Source organism: Sciurus carolinensis, chromosome 9, assembly GCF_902686445.1.
Source record: "Sciurus carolinensis chromosome 9, mSciCar1.2, whole genome shotgun sequence".
Lineage (NCBI taxonomy): Eukaryota > Metazoa > Chordata > Mammalia > Rodentia > Sciuridae > Sciurus > Sciurus carolinensis.
This window is the reverse complement of record NC_062221.1, coordinates 137540047-137565169: the sequence shown is the minus strand read 5'-3', so window position 1 is coordinate 137565169 and position 25123 is coordinate 137540047. Positions and strand designations below refer to the sequence as shown.

Here is a 25123-nt window from a genome sequence, read left to right as displayed (position 1 = left end):
AAGCAGGACAGCGGCAGCTCAGGGTTCTGCAGGACCAGTCCGGTGGCCTCCTGTGGAAATGTCCAGGCTCAGGCCCACGGTCAGTACCTTCGCTTACTGTGAAGACCCCTGTCGTCGGGCCCTCTGATCTGGGAGGACAGCAGTGGGCATGAACTGAAGATGCCTGTCCCCTGTCTCCTTGCAGGGCACCCAATGGGGGCCTATCGGGAACCAAGATGGCAGTGGGGGGGGCATGACCATGGCGCCTGGATCAACCCCCAGGTGAAGGATGTCCCCAGGCGAGCCAGCGCCCCTCATGTCATGTGACTGAAGACCCTGGGCTTCTCGGGAGAGGAGAAATGGGAGCAGAGCAGAAGTGCCCAGCTTCCCCTGGACCCTTGACTTGTCCCCTGTGGCCCGAGACCTCTGGGCTACAGTGGGTCTGAAGCAGGAAAACCTGCTGGGGGCCAGGAATGAAAGTGGACTTGGGGCGACAGAGGGAATCCCTGCCTCCCTGGGGTCCAGATGCCCTTAGGGCAGTCTCCCCCACAGGCCCGCCAGACCCCTGCTCTCAGACTCCCTGGTCTCTGACAAGAGGGACTGTCCACCTTCACCGTGGCCAAGCAGGGGTATTGTCCTTGCTCTCTTCTTGAGTCAGTCATCGTTAGCAAAGAAGAAGCAAGAGGTGGGCACTGAGCTGGACTGGCAGTGCCGCTGCACTGAGAGGAGCCTGGGTATGGGGACTCAGCTCTGGGACTCTGCCTTGAGTGTAAAAGGTTCGGCCAAGTGTGTCTTGGCACCTGTTTTCTGCGGTGGGACATTAAGCTGGAGCCTGCGGATGCACAGCGATAAGAGGCACTGTGTCCTCCCTCTTCAAACCCTGACTGGCGTCCCAGGTCCTCAGCTCTGGCCTCTGGTCAGCCAGGCCTGGCTGGGAGTGCGTCCCGCCTCCAGCGCCCTGGGAGCCTCGGCTGGCTGCCTGGTGCACTGCTTCCCACCCCTGCCCAGCCCACACCTGCCCAGCCCACACCTGCCCACTGAACCTTGAACATGCCCGGCTTGTACCTGTCATTTGCTAACACTGGCCGGCCCGCCCCTTTCCTGCCTACCCCCGGGCAGGTTCCAGGTTCCCGACTGCCGCCCAGTCAGTGGCTCCTGCAGGTCGCAGGGAGCTGCTCCCAAGGACCAGGCGGGCAGAGCGGCGCCTGGAAGATGCGCTCAGTGGCTGTCGGTGAGCGAGCCCTGCCTTGGGGTGTGGGGAGGGAAGGGACCCAGGGCAGGGGAGAGGCCCCTGCTGCCCCTTCTGGATGTGCTGCATGGAGCCAGAAGGGTGGGGGCTGTCACCAGGGTCTCCTGATAGACTTGGGATCCAGAATTAGGGTCTCAGTGCACAAGGGGCTGAGGTTTCTGAGGACCTCCACTGTGGCCAGCTCCGCCACCCCGCAGGGGCCGGTGGGTGTGAGGCACCTTGCCCAGGGCAGGCGGCAGGGCAGCGGCTTCCTCTCCGGGGAGAGCGTGAGCCTGCGGTGGGGGCTGGGGAGCGCCCCGCCTCAGGAGGGCTGCTCCGCACCGGGCGGCATGGGGACTCTAGTGGGCTCCTCCGGCCAGAGGCGGGAGCCAGCTTTCAAGGGGAGCAGCCCCTGGGCTTGTGGAGAGTGCGGAGTCCTTTCTGGCAGGAGGGGGCCGAGGGCGGAGTGAGGCAGGAGACTGAGCGCTGGTGGGGCTGAGGGACGTCCCTCTAGTGCTCTCCTCTTTTAAACAGGACTGTCTTTATTTTTCCCCTTTTCAAGTTTTTGGCACTTCAGAGATTTAGAAAGACAGTGGGAGAAGGGTGCCCGCTGTGTCCACCAGCACTCAGGGCAGGGATCTCAGCTGCCCCCAGGGTCCCCTGAGGCTCACCTGCCCTCCTAGTGGTTCCGAGTTCCTCTGGGGAGAGGGCGGGGCACAGCCCGGTGCAAACCCGGCGGCTCAGGGGCAGCTCCGCTCCCTGGGTCCCTCCCTGCCTCTGGGCGGCCCTGCGTGAGGGCGCCTTCCAGCCCAGAGTCCCGCAGGAGCCCTCGGCACAGCCTGCACCCCAGGTGGAGGAAAGCCACACTGTCAGCTTTTTGCCTTTTTGTGTAGAATTATTTTCTTTAAGGGACGGTTTGTGGGGGAAGGACCCTTCTCGCTGCCTGCTGTGGACCAGGGGTGAGGGGCAACACGTGCGTGCCTGTGTAAGGACGGTGCCTGGTGACGTCCAGCCGGCTTAGCGTGTGAGTGAGGTTTGCATGACGAGCCCCCAGCACGGCCCTTGTCAGTAAGCGGTGGACGACGCACGGACTGACCCCCGGCTGGAGGAAGCGCCTCTCCATTCTCTCCTTCTCTCCGTCTGGGATGCTGACGTCATTTTGCTGGTCACGCAGGGAAAGTGCTGCGCACACCAGCGGCTTCTCCCCCTCCCGTCTTCACACCGGCCCTGGTGATCATTTGTGAGCTATGTGGTCCCTCCACACAAAGCTCCCAGTGACACCAGGGTCCTCCTCATTGGGCATGTGGTTGTGAGAAAAGTCACCTCAGAAACTCAGCGCCGCCTCACTTTTGATTTTGTGATCTAAAAATTGAGATGAGCTCTCAGGCTCCTGCGTGTCTTCTGGGTGGCCTGTGTTCCTGGGGCACTCCCATGGGGACCGTGGTGGCCACACAGTCCCACCAGGAGAGGCGGGGTCCTGGCTGCAGAGTCGTGGGCAGGGGGCTCCTGGACTCAGCACTTCCTCCCAGGGCAGCACCTGGGCTGCAGAGTGGCCTCTCAGAGTCCCTGGCCTCCTACCTTCCCAGAGGCACCTCCCTCTGCTCAGTTTAGGTCTGACCTTCATCCTGATAGGCTGCCTTTGGTCCTGCCTGCTCTGCTGTCACCCAGGGACTGACCTCGTGTCCATTCCACGGAGAGGCTGTCCCAGTGTGCCTGGTGCTGGGTTAGTGCTGGGTTAGGCACTGAATGGTGGCCTCCACCCCAAGTCCTGTGCTACCCTGACTTCATTATGGGACTCTGTCTTGGAGATAGGGCCTTAACGAGGTGAGTTAGTTAAAATCAGGTCATCAGGGAGGCATCCTGATAAGAAGCGGAGATCAGGACACACACACAGAGGGACGACCCTTGAGGACAAGCGGAAGACGCCGTCTGTGACCAAGGAGGGCCTTAGGAGGGCCTTAGGAGGAGGCAGCCCTGAGGCACTGGTCTGGGCCCCCTGGGCCTCAGAACTCCAGGAAGTGAACTTCTGCTGTGCAAGCCCCAGCCTGTGGCACTTCCTTTGCAGCCCTGGGGCAGGCACCCAGGCTGCCTGCTGGCATCTGCCCCTGCTGGCTCCTTGGTCCTGTGCTCCTGTTGGCGGGAACCTCTGTGCCTCTTTGATGGACCAGTCTCAGGCCAGCATGTGCCCACTTCTGATGGCGGACAGTCCTGGGGTGCCCTGGCTCTGCCCTCCCACCCTAGAGGGGTCCTGGCTCCAGGTCTCTCGTCCTCCCAGCCAGCCGCATGTCAGCATAGGAGGCCAGGCTGTCCCCAGCCTGGAGCCTCCAGCGGCGCTCCTCAACCACAGCACACTCAGGCCTCCCTAGGAGCACCGAGAGATGCCAGGGAGGGCGCTCACGGGCCGCTCACGGTGCAGAACCCTCCCTGAGGACCCTGGGCTGCCCTTCCCCTACGTCCACCTGCGTCCTTACCGATTGGGAACGGATTGTGCCTCCCTTCCAGGCGGCTCTTAGGCCCTTCGCAGGGAGTGGGACTGTCTTCTCCATGCTATTAGCAGCTCATGCTGCAGGAGCCCTGTGCAGGCTGGGGTCTAGAAGACCCTCTGAATGTTGTTCGGTGCCAGTTTTCTTCTCAGCCACTTCGGTAGAATCAGCCAGCCATGACCTGACACCCAGGATTCAGGGAGCTATTGCTGTCTTTGGATTTGTCCTGCAGCTGTCCATGCACATGGTCCACCCAAAAGAACTTTCTAGAACATCCTGCCATCCAGTCCTAAGTGTGCCCAGGGCACCTACCAGGCTTAGCAGCAGGCAGCATGGAGGGGAGCGTCCTGCAGGCCGAGGGGCGAGGACTTGGGGACAGTGATGTGCCCACAGCGACTGGCCCTGGGGAGGTACAGAGGAGGGCCTGCCAGATCCACAGTCCTCATCTTGTTTTCTGTGGCTGGTTCTTCTGGCTTTGAGGTGTCCCTTCTGTCCTAACAATGACAGTGGTCTTGCTCAAGCCTTTCCCAATGGAAAGCCATCCCTGCACATTGTTCCAGTCGTCTTGGGGACTGTGTGGTTTGGAAATAGAAAAGGAATTAATGTTGAAAGGCACACCTGAAAGAACAAAGCAAAACCCCACAGCGACCCGGAAGCATCAGTTCCGTCAGCGTGGCTCCCTGCAAGCTTGGACTCGGGCCACGGGGACACGGCGGCAGGTGGGCGTGGAGACCGGGTGCTTGCAGGTTGAACGGGAGTCTGTGAGCACCAAGGAAAGGGAGCTGGGACCACAGCTGGACCCTGGGTGGGGAACCCAGGCCCCCTGCAGGGCTAGTGCATAGGACCGGGTCGGGTCGGGGCAGGAAGGGAGCCATGGGCTGAAGGGCTGGAGGCTCAACACTGAACCTCAGCTTCAAGGGAGACACGCTCGCAGAGGAGGCTGAGGGGAGGCTGCGTCTGCTCCAGGCTCGGGCGGGGAGAAAACCCCTGGCGTCTGCAGTGGCCGCCCTCCTGGCCCCAGCTGGGGTCGGGCTCCAGCTCCTCACCAGTCCGCCGCCTGCCCGCTCCCTGCCCCTCTGCTCCCCAGCCCTCCTCCCCTCGAGGTTGTCACTTCCTGGGCTCTGCACTCAGCGGGCAAGGCCTTTCCCCAGGGGCGCCCTGCAGCTCGGGAGGGGCGCGTGGAGCCCTCCAGCAAGGCACCTCCAGGACTTGCTGCATGGAGAACCTGGTGTCCCTGGCAAAGGGATGTGTGGGGACTTCTCCCAGCGTGGCGGCCAGCTGTCATTCGTCTGCTGCAAGTGCCCCAGTGCCAAGCAGTTCTCAGCACGGAGGTGTAGCCATGACCACCAGACCCGTAATCTATCACCAGACACATGATCAACAGAGCGAGACCCGCCCTTGGAGGTTTCAGGCTGGTTGTGGAGCAGACTGAGAGCTGACAGTGTCACAAAGGGAACGTGTGACCTGGCTGCCTTGGTCATGCGCCCCCAGAAGCTCAAAGGTTCACGACCTCAGTAGCTGCGCAGCAACCGGCTCTGATAAGGTGCCACTCTGGTCTGTCATCTGCCGTCTGCATCAAACGCCCAGCACTGCAGAGCTGGCGGGTCCTCCCTGCCCACCACCTCCCACCTGAGCACCGGGGGCCGGGGGCCTCCCCAGAAGTCCTTTAATGCAGGCCCGCCAACCTGGCGCCTCGCAGTCGGGGAGAGAAGCCGTGGAGGGCAGAGGGCGCCTGGTCCCTGGCACCTGGCCCCTGGCCCCTGGCCGTTGCACCGCGCAGCAGGGCTCACCTGTCCTGCTTTGTCTCCAGGTGCCCTCAAGGCCGCCTTCCTCGTCTTCGCCTCCATGTGTGCCTGGTATTCAGGGTACCTGCTTGCAGAGCTCATTCCGGATGCACCCCTGTCCAGTGCCGTCTACAACATTCGCAGCATTGGTGAGAGGCCTGTCCTCAAAGGTGAGTACCTGACCCCGCCTGTCAGTGGAGCACCCCGTCTGGCCCCAGCTGCTTAGCCACAACCCCAAACCCGCAGCCCGACCTGGAGTTATCCTCTTGAGGTGTCAGATCTCAGCTTCCTCCCAGGTGAGTCATGGGAGGGACCCAGGTCCTAAACTCTAGAATCATTTCAGGTTTTCTAAGGAACTGAACATCTCAAATGCCATCTTATCAGGTCCCGTCTTGGGAGCAGAAGCCAGTATGTAAATGGAGAGGGGAGAAAGGTTGGGTGGCGAGAAGACATTCTTTATCAGTGGACAGAAGGGCCTCTACCAGAGGCCGGGACGCGTAGCTCCCGCCTGGGCTTCTTTGGGGCTTGCTGCACCCTCAGCACAGCCCCAGGGCAAGAAGCGCCAGTGAAGCAAGGGACTGAGGGCATCTCTGAGGGCAGCTGGCAGTTTGCCTTAGAGCACAGCGTCCTAGTCCACTCTGGCAGCTGGGGGAGACTACCCCAGACTGGGTGGCTTGTAACCCCCGGAAACGTCTGTGTCACTCCTCTGGAGGCTGGAGACGGGGCGTAAGGAGCCTGCAGACGTGCTCTCAGCGATGGCTGCTTCCTGTTCATAGACGGCCCCTTCTCACTGGGTTACTGTGCTCCTGATTTTCCCATGCTGATTTGTTTGACAGTGCTTGTTCCAGAAGGGAATGCCTGAGAACCCATTCGTTTAATGCAGCAGGTGTTCATCCACAGTCTCCTGCTCTGAGCTGCAGTCTGAGTACAGGTGTGTTCAAGTTCACCCTTTAGCTCTAAGGTGCTCAGAGTCAGCGAGGGCAGAACCCAAAACTCAGTCATTATGTCCAGTTAGGAACCCAACAAAGCAACTTTACGGTTAGTGCAGGATGTAGTGAATAAGAATGTGCCTCTTGAATACGCCTAGAATAGAGGGGCAAAGTGAGATTGTAAAAGATACTTTCAAAATCATATCAGATGTGCATGGAACAAGCATTAGAGTAGTAAGTGATACCCTTTTAAAATTTTTTATTGGAAGTAGATGCATATATATATATACATATATATAGTTGTGTGTGTGTATATATATATATATATATATATTTTTTTTTTAATATAGTTTTGTTTTCCAACAGTTTTTTGGGGGGGGAGCGGGTACAGGGGATTAAACTCAGGGTTACTCAACCACTGAGCCACATCCCCAGCCCTATTTTGTATTTTATTTAGAGACAGGGTCCCACTGAGTCGCTTAGCACCTCACTGTTGCTGAGGCTGGCTTTGAACTTGTGAACCTCTGGTGTCAGCCTCCCTAGCCAGTGGGATAACAGGTTTGCGCTACGACGACCAGCCCAACAGTGTCTTTTATTAAAATCATTTTTCCTTTTTAAAAATTTTTTCTTTGTTCTTTTTAGTTATATGACAGTAGAATGTGTTCTGACATATTTTACACACACGGAGCTTAACTTCCCATTCCTGTGGTTGTACATGATATGGAGTTACATGTGTCACGTGTTCATATATGAACACAGCAAAGTTAATGTCCTGTTCATTCTACCGTCTTTCCTATTCCAATACCCTTCTCTTCCCTTCATTCCCCTTTGTCTGGACACCCCCCCATAGTGTGTTAACATCTGCATATCAGAGAGAATATTTGGCCTTTGGTTTTGGGGGATTGGCTTATTTCACTTAGCATGACCTTCTCCAGTTCCATCCATTTACTGGCAAATGCCATAATTTTATTCTTGTTGGTGACTGAGTAGTATTCCTTTGTGTATATGTACCACATTTTCATTATCCATTAGACGCCAGTATGTTTTTAAGACAGACATAAAGTATAAAAAATTAACTTGCATGGATACAAAAAAATAGGTACTAATTTAAAAAAAGTTTATAGAAGTGACACCTTCTCATACTAATTACCTTTTGTGGCCAAAGAGAGAAGGAACTGTAGGACTTGCCTGAAAGGAATATTGGTCCTTAATAGATTGTGGCATTGACTCTGCCTGTCCCCTGGCCGGCCTCCTCCCGCCTGCTGTAGATGACCCAATACTGCCGCGCACAGGCCTGAAAGGCACTCCAGGCCTCAGTCTCTTGCATCTGACCCCCGCTCACATACAGCGTGTGGTCTTTCCTGGAGACGGGACCTCCGATGACTGGCCTTTTAGAAAGTTCATTACCACCTGGGCCACCTTGGGACACCCTATCCCAAGCACGTCCCAGACACTGGAACCCAAGGGTGAGGGGAAAGGGGTGCCTGCTGGTGGCTGGGTCCCGGCTCCTGGCCTGGAGTGTCCACTTGGAGGATCGCTCGATGATTGCTGGAGGGTCCGCTGGGCGCAGTTTGGGGTGGGCCTCGTGAGTCACGTTCAGTGCTGGACGATGAGAGGTGAGCGCGGAGAACGCACGGTTCGTGGGACCATGCTGATGCTGTTTTTGCGGCGAGGCGTTTGGTCCTGGTGTCCCCAACGTGGTTGATGGGAATGGCCTTGTCCAGCAAGCTCCTGTCCAGGCGCCGCAGCCACAGCCACTCAGGGGCTGCTGCTTCTTGAGTCCAGGCTCTTGCTAGGACCCCCGCCTCTTCCTCCTAAGTAGGCAGGAAGGACTGATTCCCCTGTGCTGCAGAGGGGCAAGGGTGGAGGCCCCAGGTCGGCACCGGCTCTGGACGCTCGTTACTCCTCGCCAGGCAGAGCGACTCTGAGGCTGTCCTGGGCGAGGTGTTTTCAGCGCCCACAAGTCCCCTATGGGGCGACCAGCCCCTTGGATCAAAAAGCGAAGCATGCTGAGGCGTGAGACAGCGGCTGACAAGTGAACTGGTAAGAGAGAAGACCAGACAGGGAAGGTCTGCACCACTGCGGGGAGGCCAGGAATCCAGGGTCCGCAGCGCCTTCCCATCCCTGGAAGGACGCGTGAACTCCTCCTTAGCGGGTGAGGCCCGCGTTCCTGGCTGGAGGTGACTTTCGTGTTCGCTTACCAGTGACCCTGTGCTGGGCCAGCTGTGAGGGCCGAGAGGTGGTAGTGTTGTGCCCAAAGGCTCGAGACCCCGCAAAGACCACCAGAGACCATGATCAATGCAAGCAACAAAGAGTCATTTATTAGCAAGCTCGAACCTGGTCCTTTGCGTCCTCAACTGGTGACGCTAAGAGGCCCCGAGCCCTCTTTTAGCAGGGTTTTTATAATGAAAGGCAAGCAGTTTTACAGTGTTCTTTTAATTGGTTAACATTTGAACAGCTAAACATTAGTCCTCCTCTGGTTGGGTCCGGCCAATCTATTAGATTCTCATTGGGTCCTGCCAGAACTGAACAGTCCTAGTGGAAGAAGGGAGGAGGGAAGGAGTGAACTATGCAGGAGATGAGTCGGGGCTAAGGCCCCCCGTCCTTGACAGATAAGGTCTCCAGGCAACCGCACATTCCTCGGACAAATATCTCTTAACAACCTTGGTAAGCACAGGGCCCAGCAGTCCTGTTTGTCCTGTATTGCCTGCATCTGGGTGATTGAGGCAGTTAGCAGCACAGATATCACCCTGCTCTCAACATTCCCCCCTTTCCAAGAACATTTAGAGAGCCAATCTTGGGTCTCTATTGTTTTAATTCTTGCTGCTTAATGGGCTGATATTGGGCCTTTAGCACCATTAGCTGTACTGCATTTATTCTATCTTTAACAAAAGCAATTAACTTATTGATTATACAAGGTCCTATAATTAAAGCTAGTAGCGACAATATTAGGGGTACCACTATAGCAGACACCAGAGTAGTTAACCAGGGGGAAAAATTGAACCAGGATTCAAACCAGCTCTGACTAGCTTCCGATTCTTTCTTTCTGTTTGTTAGTCCTTCTCTGACTTTTGCCATGGATTCCCTCACTACTCCAGAATGATTAGCATAAAACCAACATTCTTCTCCCAGAGCTGCACATAGACCTCCTTGCTTACAGTCTTTAAAGGCAGGTAAATTTGGTAATTAATGAGCTTAGGAGATCCTTAACATTTTATTCTCTCAGGGGCAGTCTCCAACTTCCAGAAGCAGATGGCCTTCATGGCCTTCACTTCCTTAATTTGACCCGATCCCATATTTCTATACTAACTGCCTGTCCCCAATTCTGACTTCATTTACCCCTCTAATACTAGGAACTCCTTCACTGCTGTAGGGAAAATGGGCGATGACCAATCTGGCTTCTTCGAGCTGGAAGTGGGCAGCGTGGGGCAAGCCGTTTGGAGTTCCCTTTTTAGAAATCGGGTCAAATGAGGGGTCCAAGGTAGAAGTCTGGTTGGGGAAGAGCAGGCTGTAAAGGCATCTGGGGTTGGTTGCTTCTATGAGAGAAGAACAAAAAGACATGAGTACTGAAATGAGATGGATACAATATAAATGTTGAGGAATCTGGAACATGCCAATGAATATCATAAAGATGACAGAAGTCAATAATTCCTCACCAGGGGGTGGAAGAACTGAGAAGTTGTTCCCATAACAAGGCCTAGCAAAGGCTGGAGGGGACAAGGCCTTTATTTGGGGACTTTAACATTGTCCAGGTTATCAGGAATGTAAACACAATATTTAACTCTTAATGTCATTGAGGTCCCCAGAAAATATAGTTAAGCTACTTAATGTCATCTGATTTTTATACAATATCCCTTTATTGGTATAGCCTGTGTTAAGTAGAGATCTCTATATTTCTGTTACTTAGGGCTAGATAATCATACTAGCAAACATAGATAAAGCCTACCTGTGACTGTAGGCCTTAAACTGACTAAAATCTTCTGACTCTGGCAGTTTCCCTTGATAGTTATCAGGCACATTTGCCTAAGAATCTTTCTTTTGTAGCTTCCACTCTTAATTTTAGTGGGTTAACACAAGTGTACATCTTAAGTTACTTTTAACTATTATTTCTTTTAAATGCCCAAGAATGGCTATATTTTTGTTTTAACTGTTTTGCTGGGTGTCCAAGATCAAGCTGGTCAAATTGACCTGGTTCCTGTCTTGTTAAAGAGTCAGCTGAGTTTCCACAGGGGTCACTCATAGAGAACTTAAGAGCAGCTTCTTAGCTCCATTAGTGCCATTGGTTAGGCAGGGTCTTCTCGATGAGGTGATTTTCCTTGAAAGCATTAGGGGTGTCTCCCTTTTTCCATGACCCTCCTCTGCAGCAGTTGCACTGAGCGATTTTCATCCTCTAGTCTCAACAATCTCCTTGATCAGGAGGTTGTGTGACCCAGAGTTGCAGCGCTCCTTAGAGAAGTCCTCTTATTCCCTGGGTTCAGGCTGACTTTGAGGGCAAGATACTGTTTTTGGTTTTCTCTTGGCCTCTATATGTAATTCCAATCTAAGTTTGATCTTAATCATCCAGCAAGCCACTCTTACCAGTCATAAAGTAAGAGTACTGGGCTTTAACTTTAATGTCCATAACTTTACAGTCATTTACTTTTTTTTATTAAAGTACTACCACATACTATCTATTTTGAAGGTGATGGCCTATTATCACAAGTTACCTAGGTTGTATGTTCTGGAAGCAGCTACTTCTGCAAAACAGTAACAGGCAACAGTTTTACAAAATGAAATTAGCAAGAGTAAAAACATATTAACTTGTATAATAGTTATCTTGAATTTTGGCTGAGTTCTACATTATATACCCTGTTTGAGATCACAGTAATCTTTACAACAAAATCAAACTTTTGAGCACAACTTTAAATGAGTTAAAGTCTGGCTTACTTTGGAGTCATTCTAACGTGTAGCAGGGTGAGGCAGAGCCTTATCTCAGGTAAGACAGGGCTCTTTACAAGTCTTAAGTAAAATGTTCTAATCCTAAAGCTAATTTTTGCCCCTTTTGCCATGACCAGCATGACCAAATTTTCAAGTTCAGTGGGGGTCAAAGGAGTATTAGAAAATAAAGGTTTATAAACACAGATTTTGAAAATTAAGCTGAGATCAGATGGAGCTCTGTTCTCTGATGGAAATGCAGACCTAAAGAGTTATGTTAGCAATCTTTATACATGTCTTATTATTAGGTTAAAGACTATGTAAGCATTATTCTTTGTTTTCAGGAGAGTTACAGAGACCAGAACATCTACATAACTTTTTCCCACAACTGCAAAGTGCAATGTTAGGAACTCCGTGTAGCTCTCAAAGAAGTTCACTGTCCAAAGTTACTGTAAGGTGGGCAGGAACTAGAGAAGGGAACTGATGAAACACTGGTAATCTAGCAAAACAATTTCTTTCTGCCCAAGAGCTGTGTGCCTGAGATCAATGTAAGAGCTGATAGGACTCCTGTACAGAGCCTCCCCAGGGAGGCTACTGCCACAGCAGTTAGGCATCTTGTGCTCCTACACAGGAACACTCCCAGGCACCAGGCATGCTACAGTCATGAAGTCAGGGACCCCAATCTCAGTCATTGTTGTCCCATTTTTGCTATTGCGCATTACACTCTTTCTTAAATATCATTTTAAGAAGTTTACATATATTGATTCCTGAGTCCATATGAACATTAGTTAACACAGTCTAACATTATATCCAAAACAGGAATTAATCAAAGAAAGGCTGAGAGAGCTTTTAACTTTTATTTTGTGTAGCAAAATGCTTTCACCTTCTACAATATGAACCTTTAAACAAATCAGGCTGTCACTAACTCTTAGATATACATTTACATTTACATTTTTATCTCAGTGAAATAAGTAACCAATTTTACATATACCTTACTGATAATATGTCCCATAATAGAACATTAAATGATAGAAATAAATCCCCAATAAAATGTACTCTTTCAGTTTAATATTACCAGTACAGACAAGTTTATTCTGGAGAATAGCAGCTTGACAAATTTCCTGCTTTAAAAACTTGTATACCTGGAAAATATGAATACATTTAATATACAAGGAGTGACCATTTCACAATTACCTTGACACTTTAATCTTACTAAATTCAGTTTTTAAAGAAAAATTTAGACTCTGTAACATAGTACAATACTCTTAACAGTTGTTTAACCATAATTGTATAAACCCCAATTTTTAAGACTAATTGTTTTAAAGAATAAAACTTAATAGACACAAAGTTAAGAGTAAATTTGTGTTTCTAAGAAATCCTTGTTATTTTACCATGTCATTTTACCATATAGATTAAACTTTGGCTTATATCAGAACATTAGTATTTCACCTTAGGAAAAACCTTAAATAGCTTCAACTGTCTCATATACATACAACCAACTTAGTTACACACAAACTTGTTGAAACTTGCCCTTCACTTACACACAGACCTTCTTAGCACTTACTTAGACCCTCATGTATTCCATCACACAAGCACTTTCTTACCCAGAAATATTTCCTTTTCCTTTTTATTAAATATATTTCCATACCCAGAACCTTTTATTTTCTCTTTCCTATCTGTTGACCCCTTTCTGTCCACATTCTGAAACAATTCTTATGAAATTTCTGAATTTAGATAAATCATTCTATTTTAACAAGATAAAATACTTTGTTGTTTATAGTGCTCTAACTGAAACACAGTGAGAGGGGAGATGGTAACTCTAAATCCAAATCTAAGAGCTCCTTGGAGCTTTGCAGAACTGGAGGAGGAGCAGGGGGAAGTGGTAAGGGAGCAGATGGAATGCTCACCCTCCAGGTTGGGGTTTTACCTGTTAGAACATAACTCTTAATAACCTTGTTTTTAGTAATGACCCAAAGCGATTTTAAACACTTTTTAATTTACCAACCTATGAAACCACCAATAATGTTTAAGTATGTTACTCCATGGAATTTAAGGAGTTAAAAGTACTTGATGTTATTTAACAATTAGCATTTTAACTTTGCAAATTAATCAGATGTCACCAACAAACACATTTGAGTAATCCCATACATGTTAACTCTAATTCACTTATTCTGTAAAAACCAAGATATCAGACAAGTGTCCTGAACAGTATTTGCTGTCTCTTTCCTGCTGAAGAAAAGTCCTAGAAACAATTGATATTAGACATTGTTTAACATCAACATTCCATTAGTTTGACCACTTAGAGACTTGCGAGTTATTTCTAAAGACATTTTACTTTTATTAGTTTACCCAATTTAAATCGACCCCTTTTAAATCACGTGAATAAAAGTATTTGGATCCATTTTTAAATTTTAATTTTAGGAGCGCTCAGTTTTGATACAGACAAAACATGACATTAGCACGACATACAAATAATACAAAATCAAAGGCCTTGTAACTTTATAGGTGAATCTCCATTGCAATGTAACAGATGTTCAAAAACTCTAGTTGAATAAAAAATAGAACTGATCAAAAAGAAAAAAAATCATTAACCTAGGTATGCAGGATCAAAATTATGAGCTCAAAAATACAGCATTAGAGAAAAACAAAACAAAACAAGAATCCTAGAGAATGAGTTAGTTCTGTGTAGCAGCCCAGAAGTTTAAAACGGACACCTTTTTTTTTTTTTCTTTTCTTCAGGTTACCCCCCTTTCCCGCTGAGACTGCTGCAGTTTACATTCCAATGCAGGCTTCAGCAAGGCCAGGCAGCGGGGAGGGGGGATCACCTAGGACTTTTTAACCCTTTTTCTTCCTGGTTGAGAAATCAGGTTAGGTTTGAATGCAGAAAATCACAAAACATTATTTCTTACTACTTTTGAGGAATGGAGCTGCTGAGCTCTCTGCCTAGGGGAATTGGAGTAAACAAATCTCTCAGGAACAAGGAGAAGGACTGTAAAGTACCCTGCAATGAGTATCCCGAAGCCTAAGATCGGATTAACACAATTAAAAATTTAATATGAGACAAGAGTAATGACCATACGGTACAATACACAGACAGACACATAGCGCACTAAATCAGAAATTGGCTAGCTGGTACTTTGTCAACAAAAACAAACAATTTCCGATTGTGTCAAAGAGTTGTCCAGACACAACACAATGCCCAGATGGGACAAAGAGTTACCCAGATGCGACAGAGTCGCCCAAATGCAGCACAGATGCTGCCCAGATGTGACAGAGTCACCAGATGCGACAGAGTCGCCTGACGGGTCGAGGGGACGTCTCCCGAGACCCTGCTGGGGTCCTATAGCGCGTCCGCCAGGACTATGCCAGCCCAGAACCAGAACCTGCAGGCAATCCAGACCAGAAAACACACAGCAATGCCTTACTCACCGGACGAAGGTGTCACTTATGACTGTATGATCAGGTGTCTGGGTGGGCTTGGGGCATCCCGGACGAGCCCCCATATGTTGTGCCCAAAGGCTCAAGACCCCGCAAAGACCACCAGAGACCATGATCAATGCAAGCAACAAAGAGTCATTTATTAGCAAGCTCGAGCCTGGTCCTCTGCGTCCTCGAAAACCGGTGACGCTAAGAAGCCCCGAGCCCTTGTTAGCATGGTTTTTATAATGAAAGGCAAGCAGTTTTACAGTGTTCTTCTAATTGGTTAACATTTGAACAGCTAAACATTAGTCCTCCTCTGGTTGGGTCCTGCCAATCTATTTGATTCTCATTGGGTCCTGCCAGAACTGAACAGTCCTAGTGAAAGAAGGGAGGAGGGAAGGGGTGAACTATGCAGGAGATGAGTCAGGGCTAAGTCCCGCCCCCGTCCTTGACAGATAAGGTCTCCAGGCAACCGCACATTCCTCGGACAAATATCTCTTAACAACCTTGGTAAGCACAGGGCCCAGCAGTCCTGTTTGTCCTGTATTGCCTGCATCTGGGTGATTGAGACAGTTAGCAGCACAGATATCACCCTGCTCTCAACAGTAGGCCCTGAAAGGCGGATCTGAGGGTGGACACAGGAGTCAAGAGGAGCAGGAGGACAGTCCTGGGAAGCGGTGAAGGAGGCACCTGGCAGCCCGCGCAGTCTGAGGCCTCCTTTCTCAAGGGACCCTCGGGAGCCACGAGGGGCCACGGAGCTCTTCGCCGTCGTGCGCGGGCCGCTGGTACTTACTGAGGTCTTCCGGAGAGACTGGGATAGGCCCTGTCGCAGACTGGAGAAGAGCCCCGGGCCCTGCCTTTTCTGGGTCTCCGCAGAACCCAGGAGGCTTGCTGTTCCCATCAGGGCTCCCTCCAGCCCCGCTGGGACTGGACGAGGCAGCAGGTACTCCCCAGGTCCTACCTGCCTTTGTTTACATTTATTTAATCCTGCCTTTCTTTAAGATGTTTGTATTTGTTCATCATGGATTGTTTTAGATTTATTTGAATCTTTAAAAATATGGCATTAAGCTGGGCACAGTGACACATGCCTGTAATCCCAGCTTGGGGAAGTTGAGGCAGGAGGATCACAAGCTCAAGGCCAGCCTCAGCAACTTAGTGAGGTCCTAAGCAACTTGGTAAGTTCCTGTCTCAGAATTTGAAAAAAATAAATAAAAGACCTGGGGCATGGCTCAGTGGTTAAGCACCCCTGGGTTCAATTCCCAGTTTTAAAAAAAAATTACTGCATTAAACAGTTATTTAGTTTGATTGCTGAGCTTTAGGGCACCCCCAATCTTTCACCTGAGGGCTCACCCCAATCCTGGCCTGCGCCAGCCCTCCGTCAGACACTGTAACTGCACGTACACTGTACGTGGAAGAAGGGCTTGCAGCCTGTCCACGCAAACACTACCTTTCGAAGAAGGCTCTCGGGTGACCACAGGAGCGAGTGCACATGGACGGTGATTGCGTCCTGGGAGCGTGGAGTGTGCCGTCACTGACCTGTGCCATGGAGCCCAGGCCTAAATGTGATGGCCAACCACCTGGCTGAAGCTGACCCAAACAGAGGGACAGAGGAGGTCCCAGAACAGCTGTGGCCACAGGGAAGGACGGGCGGAGAGGTCGGCGGACATTCCTCAGGCAGGTGGAGAGGTCCCACCACCCTACAATGTCTTGAGTGAGAGCCAGTGTCTTGAGGAGGTCCTTTCTGACACCAGAGTCTGCTCTTTTCCTTCCGATTGGTTCTTTAATTGTGTCTGGTGCTGTGTGATAGTCACAGCGTGTTGATTTCCATGAATCCCTGAACACTTGAAACCTGAAGCCCGTCATATAAACTCACAGGCAAATCAAAGGTTTTAAATTTGCACGCTATCAGAAAATTACCAAGGATGCTTGCTACATTAAAAAATCCTAACCCAGGAGCGGTACAGCGGTCCACACCTGTGATCCCAGAGACCGGGGAGGCTGAGGCAGGTGGACTGTAAGTTCAAGGCCAGCCTCTGCAGCTAGTGAGACCCTAACTCAGAATAAATAATTAAAAGCTGGGCATGTAGCTCAGTGGTAGAGCACCCCTTGGTTCAATCCCCAGTGCCAAAAAAAGAAGAAAAAACAGAAATCTCTGCTCTAAAACATTTTTATCTTTTATGGAAATATGTATTATGCTTTTGTATCTAAAAATTTAAGACTAAGAATGGATCCATGCCAGCTTAGCGTTTTGAAATCTCCAGTGTGCGCCATGGGCACACAGTGTCCTGGAGGAAACGTGGAGTCTGAGCCCCCAGGAGCAGCAGCGGGGTGTCAGCTGACAGGGAAGCCTCTCCAGGCCTCCCAAGGCCGAAGCCACCGGAGAGAACGTGACTGCCAGCCACTTCCACTCCCTGCCCTTTCTGCCATCCTCTGCTGGCATCACTGGGCCCTGCTTTCTTGGCTGCCAGGCTACCAGTCCCAGAGTTGCTGGACCCGGGCCCTTGCTGGTGGCCACTGTCTCCTGTGTGTCCTCGGGCTGGGTGAGCGTGCGTCCCGTCCAGCCTGGCGCTGGCTGGCTGGCTGCTCTCTCGTCTCCCTCCTCCTCCTCCCCTCCTGGAGTCCCCCGCTTAGACAAGCCTCTGGAAAGGTAACCCTGGTGCTGTGCCCATGGTGGCACTGCCTGGCCGCCTTGGGAAGCACTGAGCATCTCTGGGCAGAGCACTCCGGCTCTGGTCTCCCCTGGCTGTGGACCAGAGTCTAACCCCAGGCAGAGCAGAGCCGTGGTTTCAGGTGGCTGACGTGAACCGGCCGCCGTCTGCTCATGTGCCTCAGACACACCCACACGGGCCTCTCGTCCCTAGGTTCTGGTGACGTCCACCAATCCCTAAGCCTCTGCAGTCGTCTTCCTCGCTCAGAGGCATGAATGAGAGCAGCATTCCCAAACCAGGAAGTTTCCGGCCCACTCCAGGACACCGAAGCCTCTGTGGCCCACGGCCGGCTCCCAGCACCTCGATTGTTTCGTTTTAAGCTTCGCTTCATACACAGCCTGCGGAGCACGATAGAGGTTCCCCGGGGGTCCGGAGTCCCCGAGAGGGGGCCCAGGCAGGTGGAGCGAATGCTCCCTGCTGACTTCCCGCCTCTGGTTTCCTGTGTCTGAGGGGAGCCACGTCGTCCCTCATGACCTGGGACCCCAGCCCCTGGCTGTCCTGGGTGTCACCTTCACAGCTGTTCTGGGAAGGCACTGAGGTCCAGATGAGGTGCTCGGGGACGCCCTGGAGAGGGGCCCGCGGATGCGCCCGCCCTCCGCGCCCCACCTGCCAGAGGAGCAGGCTTCCTTCTTCAGCGCCTGGCCGTGTGCGCCTCTAGGGAATGGGTGGCGGGCTCGTAGAGACTCTACTGTCCCAAGTGCCACGGGTTCTGCTCAGGTCCCCAGCCCCTGTGACACACGCAGACACCCAGCTCTGCGTCTCCAGGCACGTGTCCTTGAGAGTCAGGAAAGCGAAGGTCTGCCTTCTAGAAGGTGCACCTGCACCGTCCACTCAAAGTGGCCCCCGCAAGCCACAGCACACCTGGCCGAGGCCACAGGTCACAGGCAGCCTCGCCGAGGGCCAGGCCTGGGGTCCTGCTCCCTCTCCTCCCACCCCGTCCCCAGGACCACGACATGTGGAGCTCCAGCTCTCACGTGGTGGCCCTCAGGGAGGAGGCTGTAAGGACCCCATGATGTCCACTCTGGCCGACTTCAGCTCTAGGCCTTGGGCTGGGAGTCCTGGGCAGGCAGGGTCTTTAGCTGTAGTGGTCACTCGGTGGGTCCCTGCACTCTAGCCCTGGGACTGTGCCTCTCGTAGGAAGGAGGAGGAGCAAGGAACCGTCCATGTCAGAGCCCAGGGCTGTCCCCGCTCCCTGGAGAGTGGTGAGCACCCAGGGTCCTTCCTTCCCAAAGGGAGAGGGACCAGCCCTGTCCTGTGAACTTGCTGCCCCTGCAGGGAGCTGCCTCAGGCTCGAGGAGGAGACTGGGTGCTCTCCTAGGCCACCACGGGGCTCCCGGTTCTGTGGGCACCAGAGTAAGGAGGGAGGATGAGGGCGGGGCCCGGCCTCCGCCAGCTTTCGGCCTCTGAGTTTGTCTATGGCTTTCGTAGATCTGAAATCGGCGTCATTGGAAATCAGTCACTGCTAGTTTTAGAAAGGCACCTGTGTCTAAAGTCAAAACTGGGCTGGGACCAGTTTGTAGACACAGCCCGAAGCTCGGCCGTGAAAGTGCCCTTCACCGACCTCCCTGGCACTTGCCTCTGCTCCCCGCCCCGCCCCTTTATTTCAGTCCTGGGGTTGAACCAGGGGTGCCTATGTAACGCTGAGCTCCATCTCCAGCCCTTTTCAGTTTTTATTTTGAGACGGGGTCTCACAGAGTTGCCCAGGCCAGCCTTAAACTTGGAATCCTCCTGCCTTGGCCTCCCGAGTCAATGGGACGACAGGCTTAGAGGTTTGACTTTAAGTTAGGCTTCCCTGCTTCCACATTGCTTTTGGAACATACCAACCTGTTCTCGGGAGGCGCGGGAGGCAAGACCACTGCAAGGCAGGCTGGGAAACAAGGCAACTGATACAGCAGTGACGTCACAGGGGACACTGCCACACTCCCTTGTGGGCCCCTTCCTCTTGAATACCTGGTTCCCGGGGGCCTGGCATGGTGCCCTCGGCAAACACTGTGCCTGTTGCACACATGGCTGTTCTGCATGGGCTCAGGTCCCAGCCTCCAGCTGAGTGGACTCGGGACCTGTGCACCAGCTGCAGCCCTGGAGGGTGGCCAGGTACCTCGAGACGCCTGGTGTTTGCTTAAGAGAACTGTGGACCCATCCTGCCCAGGACAGTACTGCCCCGGGGGAAGGAGTCAGGTCTATACCTGATAAGGACAGTTGCTACATTAAGGGGACATGCAGGCTCCAGGGAGAAAGCATGTGTCCAGTTCTGGAGAACACTGTCTCCAAACTGGGTCTGTGTGCACCGCATGCCTGCAGAGGTGGGAAGCGGGACACCCACTTTTAAGCAATAAGTTAGTTACATTTTCAGATACTATGTTCAGTGCATTTTAGGCAGACACTTAGTAACAAATATCATCATTCAAACTAAAAACTAACAACAACAGCCAAAACCCCTCTAGCAATGTCCATATCAACAGTTAGATACTTTCTTTAAATTAGGTGTCTGGAAATAAACAAAACCACATTAACTATATTTGAAAATATAAGCGGCCATATGCTTTAAGTATGCGTAACCTGTTTTTTCTAACTTTGTAGATGCCTACAGCGTGCATTAAAAAGTCCAGAAGAAAATGTACCAAAGAGAAAAAATGAAATACCAGATTTTTTGGTTCCTTTTTTCTCTCCACTTTTACTTTCAACTTTTTTTCTGCAGAATAAGAAAGTCCCGTAGTTTTTCCTTGTTCAAAAAGCAGAATCAATAGAAAGAGAAGTTAGTAGACGTTGATCAGAGCTCCGGTAGGGTGTGTTTAGAATGCCACAAAGTGTGGTCCCTGGCTCTGCTGACTGCTTGACCTGCTTTCCTTCTGGGGCTGGGCATGGAGCCCAGGGCCTCACACAGGCCACCTGTGTGCTGTGCCACTGAGCCACACCCCAGCCCCAGCCCTCTGCCTCTGCAGGGGCAGGTCCCATTTCTCTGGACCCCCATGCTGACGTACATGTGGATTTCTGCAACACTTAGGGTCTGATGCTCGCTCATTCATTCAGTGAACATTGCAGAGCATGCCGGCTAGGAGCTGGGGTATGGTGAGCCCTAGACAGACAAATCCCTGCCCTCATGGGGACTTTTAAGTAGGGAAGAAACTAGAGGCTAGTGAGGAGGGATAAGCGTTAATAAAATACAATAAAGTGAGGCAGGGCGGGGCTGGGCAGCACCCGGCAGGGCTGAGACCACAGATGAGCGGGCAGGGCAGGTGAAGAGGAGCCAGACTGAGGAGGCGAGGGAGCCCCACAGGGTCTGCATGAGCACCCCAGGAAGACTGTCTCCTCCTGGGGACAGAGGATGTGGTCACCCAGAAGCTCAGGCCGCGCGCCATGTGGTACGGTGGCTCACTTGAACGTCACCATGATTCTCTGCACTCTTATCTCCAGCAGGTGGTGGAACCTCTTCAATTAATCAATAAGTTGACTTGTTTTAATATTCAAAGCTGTGAGTGACACATTTCTTGGTGTGCAATGTGGCATTCTGATCTGTGCAGACACTGGGATGGTGAATCAGGCTGACGAACACATGTCTCAATCACACCCTTGTTTTCGTGTGATGAGACTCTTCAAATCTGCTCTTGCGGCAATTTCCAAGTGTACGATAGGTTGATGTGCAATGGGTCTCTTGATGGATGAGTGCAGGTCTTCTGTCTAATTAGAATCTCATGTCCTCTGGCCAACGTCTCCCTGCCCCTCTCCATCTCCCATCCAGCCTCTGGTGACTGCCCTTCTATTTCTCGCTTCTTCGAGTCTGACCTTTTGGATTCCACATGTGTTACTCTGCTTTTCAAGACAAGAACAACTAGAGGAGGAAAGTTGGGGCTTATGTTTCCAGAGGTTTAGTCCATGGTTGGTCAACTCCATTGCTCTGGCCTGAGGTGAGGCAGAACATCATGGAGAAAGAACATAGCAGAGGAAAGCTGCTTAGCTCAGAAAGCTGGGAAGCAGAGAGAGGGAGAAGAGAGCAAGGAGCCAGGACAAGTTATAATCCCCAGGGGCATGCTTCCAGGGACCACCTTCATCCAGCAACACCCAACCAGTTTACAGTTAGCACCCAGTGGCCCTTTCAAGTTATTAACCCACGGACCAGGTTACAGCCTTCATAATCCAATCCTTTCACCTTAGAACATTCCTGCATTGCTACATGAGGTTTCCAGGGGACATCTGACATCCAAACCATAGCAATACATGAGTGAGACTATGTGCTATTTGTCTTTCTGGGCCTAGCTTGTTTCACTTAACATAATGTCTACCATGTTCATCCATGTTGTCAAAAATTATAGAATCATCTTCCTTTTAAAGGCTGAATAGTATTCCACTGTGCACATAGACGTCATCCGTTCATCCATTGATGGGCATGGAGGTTGATTTCACATCTTGGATATCGTGAACAATGCTGCAGTGAACACAGGAGCGCAGATGTCTCTCCCACATACTGATCTTGTTTCCTTTGGAAATGCCCGGTGGTGGGGTTTTGGATCGCGTGGAAGCTATTTTAATTTTTGAGGATCTTCCATACTGTTTTCCACAGCGGCTGCTCTACTTCATATCCTCATCAACAGTGTGCTGGTGGCCACGTGTTATCATTAAGCTCTTCCACAGCAGCCTCTGTGATAGTGGTTTTAGATGGCATTGCCCTGGTTATGCGTGATAGCGAGCATCTTTTTGTATGCCTCTTGGCCGTTTGTACGTCTTTTTTGGAATAATGTCTATTTGCCCCTCTTAAAGACAGGTTTTAACTCTGCTTCTTACTGAGTTGCTCGAGTTCCTTGCATTTTTGGGCGTGAACCCTCACCACATGCAGGGTTTGGAAATAGCCCCTTTCACTCTGCAGCCTACCTCTTCCCTCTGTGGATCATCCCTGTGACTGTGCAGAAGTTTTTAGCTTAGTACACTCCTGTTTGTCTGCTTTTGTTCCTCTTGCCTGTGGTTTGGGTCCCATCCAAGCGAATGTTTTCTCGAGGACTTCACGCCTGTGTTCATCGGAGGCGTTGGTCTGTGATTTTGTTTCTTCCTGGTACCCTCACCTGGTGTTGGTATCAGGGTAACGCTGGCTTTGTAAAGCGAGTTTAGAAGTATTTCTTCCTTTTCATGTTTGTGAGCGCGCAAGGACTGGCGTTGGTTCTTCCTCAGATGTCTGGTAGAATTCAGCAGAGAAGCCTCTCATCTGGACTTCCGCGGATGGGGTTTGACTTTGCTATTTTCATTCTGACCCCTTACTTGTTTTTTTTTTTATTGTAAACAAATGGGATACATGTTGTTTCTTGTTTGTACATGGAGTCAAGGCATACCATTTGTGTAATCATAAATTTACATAGGGTAATGTTGTTTGATTCACTGTTATTTTTTTCCCTTCCCCCCACCCCCACCCCTCTTTTCCCTCTATACAGTCCTTCCTTCCTCCATTCTTACCACCCTCCTTAACCCCAACCCTAAACCTAACCCTAACCCTAACGCTAACCCCTCCCACCCTCCATTATATGTCCTCATCCGCTTATCAGCGAGATCATTCGTCCTTTAGTTTTTTGAGATTGGCTTATCTCACTTAGCATGATATTCTCCAATTTCATCCATTTACCTGCAAATACCATAATTTTATTATTCTTTATGGTGGAGTAATATTCCATTGTATATATATGCCACAGTTTCTTTATCCATTCATCAATTGAAGGACATCTAGGTTGGTTCCACAATCTGGCTATGGTGAATTGAGCAGCTATGAACATTAATGTGGCTGTATCTCTGTAGTATGCTGATTTTAAGTCCTTTGGGTATAGGCCGAGGAGTGGGATAGCTGGGTCAAATGGTGGTTCCATTCCAAGCTTTCTGAGGAATCTCCACACTGCTTTCCAGAGTGGCTGCACTAATTTGCAACCCCACCAGCCATGTATGAGTGTACCTTTTTCCCCACATCCTCGCCAACACCTATTGTTGCTTGTGTTCTTGATAATCGCCATTCTAATTGGGGTGAGATGGAATCTTAGGGTGGTTTTGATTTGCATTTCTCTTATTACTAGAGATGTTGAACATTTTTTCATATATCTGTTGATTGCTTGTACATCTTCTGTGAAGTATCTGTTCATATCCTTAGCCCATTTGTTGATTGGATTATTTGTATTCTTGGTCTAGAGTTTTTTGAGTTCTTTATATATTCTGGAAATCAGTGCTCTATCTGAAGTATGAGTGGCAAAGATTTTATCCCACTCTGTAGGCTCTCTCTTCGCATTGCTGATAGTTTCCTTTGCTGAGAGAAAGCTTTTTAGTTTGAATCTATCCCAGTTGTTGATTCTTGCTTTATTTCTTGTGCTATGGGAGTCCTGTTAAGGAAGTCTGATCCTAAGCCAACAAGTTGAAGATTTGCACCTACTTTTTCTTCTATAAGATGCAGGGTCTCTGGTCTGATTTCAAGGTCCTTGATTCATTTTGAGTTCAGTTTTGTGCAGGGTGAGAGATAGGGGTTTAGTTTCATTCTGTTGCATATGGATTTCCAGTTTTCCCAGCACCATTTGTTGAAGAGGCTATCTTTTCTCCATTGCATATTTTTGGTCCCTTTGTCTAGTATGAGAAAATTGTATTTATTTGGGTTTGAGTCCATGTCCTCTACTCTGTACCATTGATCTACCTGTCTATTTTGGTACCAATACCATGCCGTTTTTGTTACTATTGCTTTCCCTAATTTGTTTTTGATCTGTTTAGATTTCCCGTTTCTTCATGGTTCAGTCTTGGTAGGTTGTATACTTCTAGGAATCTGTCGAGTTCTAGGTGGTCCAGTCTGTTGGTGTATAATTGTTCACCATTTGTGACCTTTTCTCCTTCTGTGGTGTCAGCCGTAATGTCTCCTCTTTCGTTTCCAGTTTTAGTTGAGTCTTCTCTTCTGTTCTTAATCTAGTCAAGGGTTTGCCAAGTTTGTCTTCCTTTTAGAAAAACAACTCTTTGTTTCATTGACCTTTTCCATTATTTTTTTGGTCTGTTTCATTATTTCTCCTCTCATCTTTCTTATTTCCTCCTTCTCTTGACTTTAGGGTTAGTTTGCGCCTCTCTTTCTAGTTCCTCGTGGTGTAAGATTAGGTGGTGTGTGTGAGACCTTCTGCTTATTGTGATGTAGGCATTTATTTCAGCTTCTCTCCGAGAACTGCTTTTACTACATGCTTTGTTGTATTCCCCTCTGTCACAAGATACCTTTGGGTTTCTCTTTTTATTTCTTCTTTGGCCTGTTTCTTGTTCAGGAGCATGTTGTCTAATTTGGTCATTCTTGTCAATTTTCTCTTCATTTCTCACTTCACACTATTGTGGTCAGGAAGCACACTGGATGTGGATTTGATCTTCTTGGACATGGCAGGCCTTGTCTTGTGCTTAGCTCTGCACTGGAGAATGTTCCGTGTGTGCTTGAGAAGAATGTGCTCTCCGCTGCTGTTGAAAGGGGTGCTCCATCTGTCTGTTGGGTCCATTTGGTCTAAGGTGCAGTTCAGGCCTGTGATGGTCTGTGGGTTTGTGTCCACCAGAATTCACAGGCTGAAACTGAAGTGCTGGTGTGATTAAGAGGTAAGTGGTCCATCCGGGCATCTGCACCCTCATGAATGAGCCAGGGCTCATAGAAACAGTTGGAAGGGAGTGTGTTTCCCTCGCCAGGTGCACCCCACCAGACACCCCA

The 25123-nt window shown here is 50.2% G+C and overlaps 1 protein-coding gene across 2 annotated transcripts in view; it reads left to right on the top strand.

The window, feature by feature from the left end:
• The first annotated feature begins 1113 nt into the window (after positions 1 to 1113).
• The window catches only part of Fam3b (FAM3 metabolism regulating signaling molecule B), a 54243-nt gene continuing 30233 nt past the window's right edge, over positions 1114 to 25123 (top strand). For both annotated transcript variants that reach the window (XM_047565353.1, XM_047565354.1), the window contains exons 1-2: positions 1114 to 1210; positions 5501 to 5644. In XM_047565353.1, coding sequence (XP_047421309.1) covers positions 1192 to 1210; positions 5501 to 5644 — 163 coding nt within the window. In that variant the 5' untranslated portion in view covers positions 1114 to 1191. The remainder of the gene's footprint in view (positions 1211 to 5500; positions 5645 to 25123) is intronic.